The sequence below is a fragment of the Protobothrops mucrosquamatus genome, unplaced genomic scaffold (genome assembly GCF_001527695.2).
Source record: "Protobothrops mucrosquamatus isolate PMUCROS unplaced genomic scaffold, P.Mucros_1.0 scaffold908, whole genome shotgun sequence".
NCBI classification, from domain to species: Eukaryota; Metazoa; Chordata; class Lepidosauria; order Squamata; family Viperidae; genus Protobothrops; species Protobothrops mucrosquamatus.
The window spans coordinates 345,080-347,164 of NW_015387160.1; the positions used below are offsets into that span (position 1 = coordinate 345,080).

At 41.7% G+C, this 2,085-nt stretch overlaps 1 protein-coding gene across 1 annotated transcript in view; it reads right to left on the reverse strand.

Moving 5' to 3' along the window:
* The window catches only part of ABCD4 (ATP binding cassette subfamily D member 4), a 31,082-nt gene that overhangs the window by 17,513 nt on the left and 11,484 nt on the right, over window positions 1-2,085 (reverse strand). The window contains exon 5 of the mRNA XM_015819378.1: window positions 1,139-1,255. Within this exon, the coding sequence (XP_015674864.1) occupies window positions 1,139-1,255 (117 nt within the window). The remainder of the gene's footprint in view (window positions 1-1,138; window positions 1,256-2,085) is intronic.

The following is a 2,085-nucleotide window of genomic DNA, read 5'->3' on the forward strand; positions in this document are numbered from 1 at the left end:
CCATGTATAAAACACCGTTTTTAATACTATCCTTCCCACATGATTTGTATTTGTACCTTAAACTCCTTTTCCACCAGATCAACCTTTTCCAGTAGAGTTTTGATGGTCTCCAGCTCTATCTTGTAGCCATCTTCTCTGTTTTCCCTTCCTTTGTAACCCTGATGGTTACAAGATAGAGTTGGGGACTATCAAAACTCTACTGGAAAAGGTTGGTGTGGTACATTAGGAGTTTAAGGTAAGAGCCGTGGTGGTGCAGAGTTTAAGGTAAGAGCCGTGGTGGTGCAGTATTGCGGGCTAATTCTGCCGACTGTCAGGAGTTCGATCCTTACTGGCTCAGGGTTGACTCAGTCTTCCATCCTTCCGAGGTCGGTAAAATGAGGACTCAGATTGTTGGGGGCAATATGCTGACTCTGTAAACCATTTAGAGAGGGCTGTAAAGCACTGTGAAGCATTATACAAGTCTACGTGCTATTGGTATTGCTATTTTTTACTGAGATCCCAGGGTTCCCCATTCTGGGTACTGTCCAGACGTGTGACCCAAAAATTTCCAATCAGCATTGTCCCTTTATTAGAGTTTAAATCTCCTCATTTCAAGGACATGCAAGTTGGAAGGGATTATTTAGTTTTAGAGCATTTTCATCCCCTCCATGCTACTATCACTAGGTGAGTGGACAATATTATAACCTATTTGAACATGACCAGTTTGATTTACAAGCCATTCCCAACCCACTGTAATCCTAGCCTTGCTTTTCTCTGCTTTATCTTGACCAAATAAATGAAGATTGCAATGGCTTTCAGGTGCAATCTATCACTGTTGAACCACTGTGAACTGAGAGCTGGTATGCAAGACCCATATATCTGTAATGAACCAGAAGAGAAACACACTAGAATGCATGTCTCAATCAAGGGGACACATGGTAAAAGGGGAGAAAAGATAGTTATTTGAGGTTGCAGAACAGCTACAAGATTGTAGGTGAACTTGTTTGTTCACTTTGCTGCTTGCAATGAGTCAATCCTGGACTGCAGTCAGGATCCTGCAACTATCAGGGGGTGTCTAGTAGCTAGTGCGGGGGGGGAAATCCCAGCATGACAGGACTCACTGCAAGCATGCTCTTCATTACAGGAATCACTTTCCTACCTGTAAAAACATTGATAGGTGTAATAAGCAAGGGTGAAGGGCGAGATGATCACCTTACTGGCCATGGAGCTCAGCTGTTTGCAGAATCTTTCTACATCTTGACTGATTCTCTGGTCTCTAAACAATTGTGCAATACAGAGAGATATTAGCTTGATATGTACCACCGTGATAAGAACAGCAAAGGAGAAAAGTTAATGTCTTATGAACAAAAAGGTTCATTCACTATTCCAGGTGCTTTAAATATTTGCACCAGGCAAACCAGTACAGGTAGTCCTTGATTTACAACCATTTGATTAGTGACCATTACAATGGCACTGATAAAAGTGACTTAAGATCAGTTTTCACAGATATGACTATTGCAGCATCCCATGGTTAGATGATCAAAATTCAGGCACTTGGCAACAGGCATGTATTTATGACAATTGCAGTGTCCACGTGTGATCACCATTTGTAACCTTCACAGCTGGCTTCTGACAAGTACAGTCAATGGGGGAAGCCAGATTCTCTTAACGCCCTCATAATTTACTTAACACTGCAGTGATTCGCTTAATGAAAAAAGGGTCAAAAAATGGGGCAAAATTCACTTAACAATTATCTAGCAATGGAAATTTTGGGCTCAGTTGTGGTCATAAGTTGAGGACAATCTTATTGAGTAAGAACATGCTTGTGTCTGTTAAAAGCTGGAATGACATCTACTGCCCCATCATAGATGTTTGTGTGGTTTGTTCTGTAAGAATTCAACTTCGTGGAAATTTGAAGCTTTTGGAAGCCCTTAAGAGGGGAGGAGGGATTTTCCCCCGCTCCTGGAGAAGCGGCGAAAAGAAAGTTTTGGGCTCAATCAGTTTGCCTATATAGCAGAAACATCACGCTGGTTGGATTCAAGGAGAAAAGAAATCTCTTCTTTCCATCTTGTTCCAAAGAAGGAAAGTTTGACTTTGAAAGGCGAA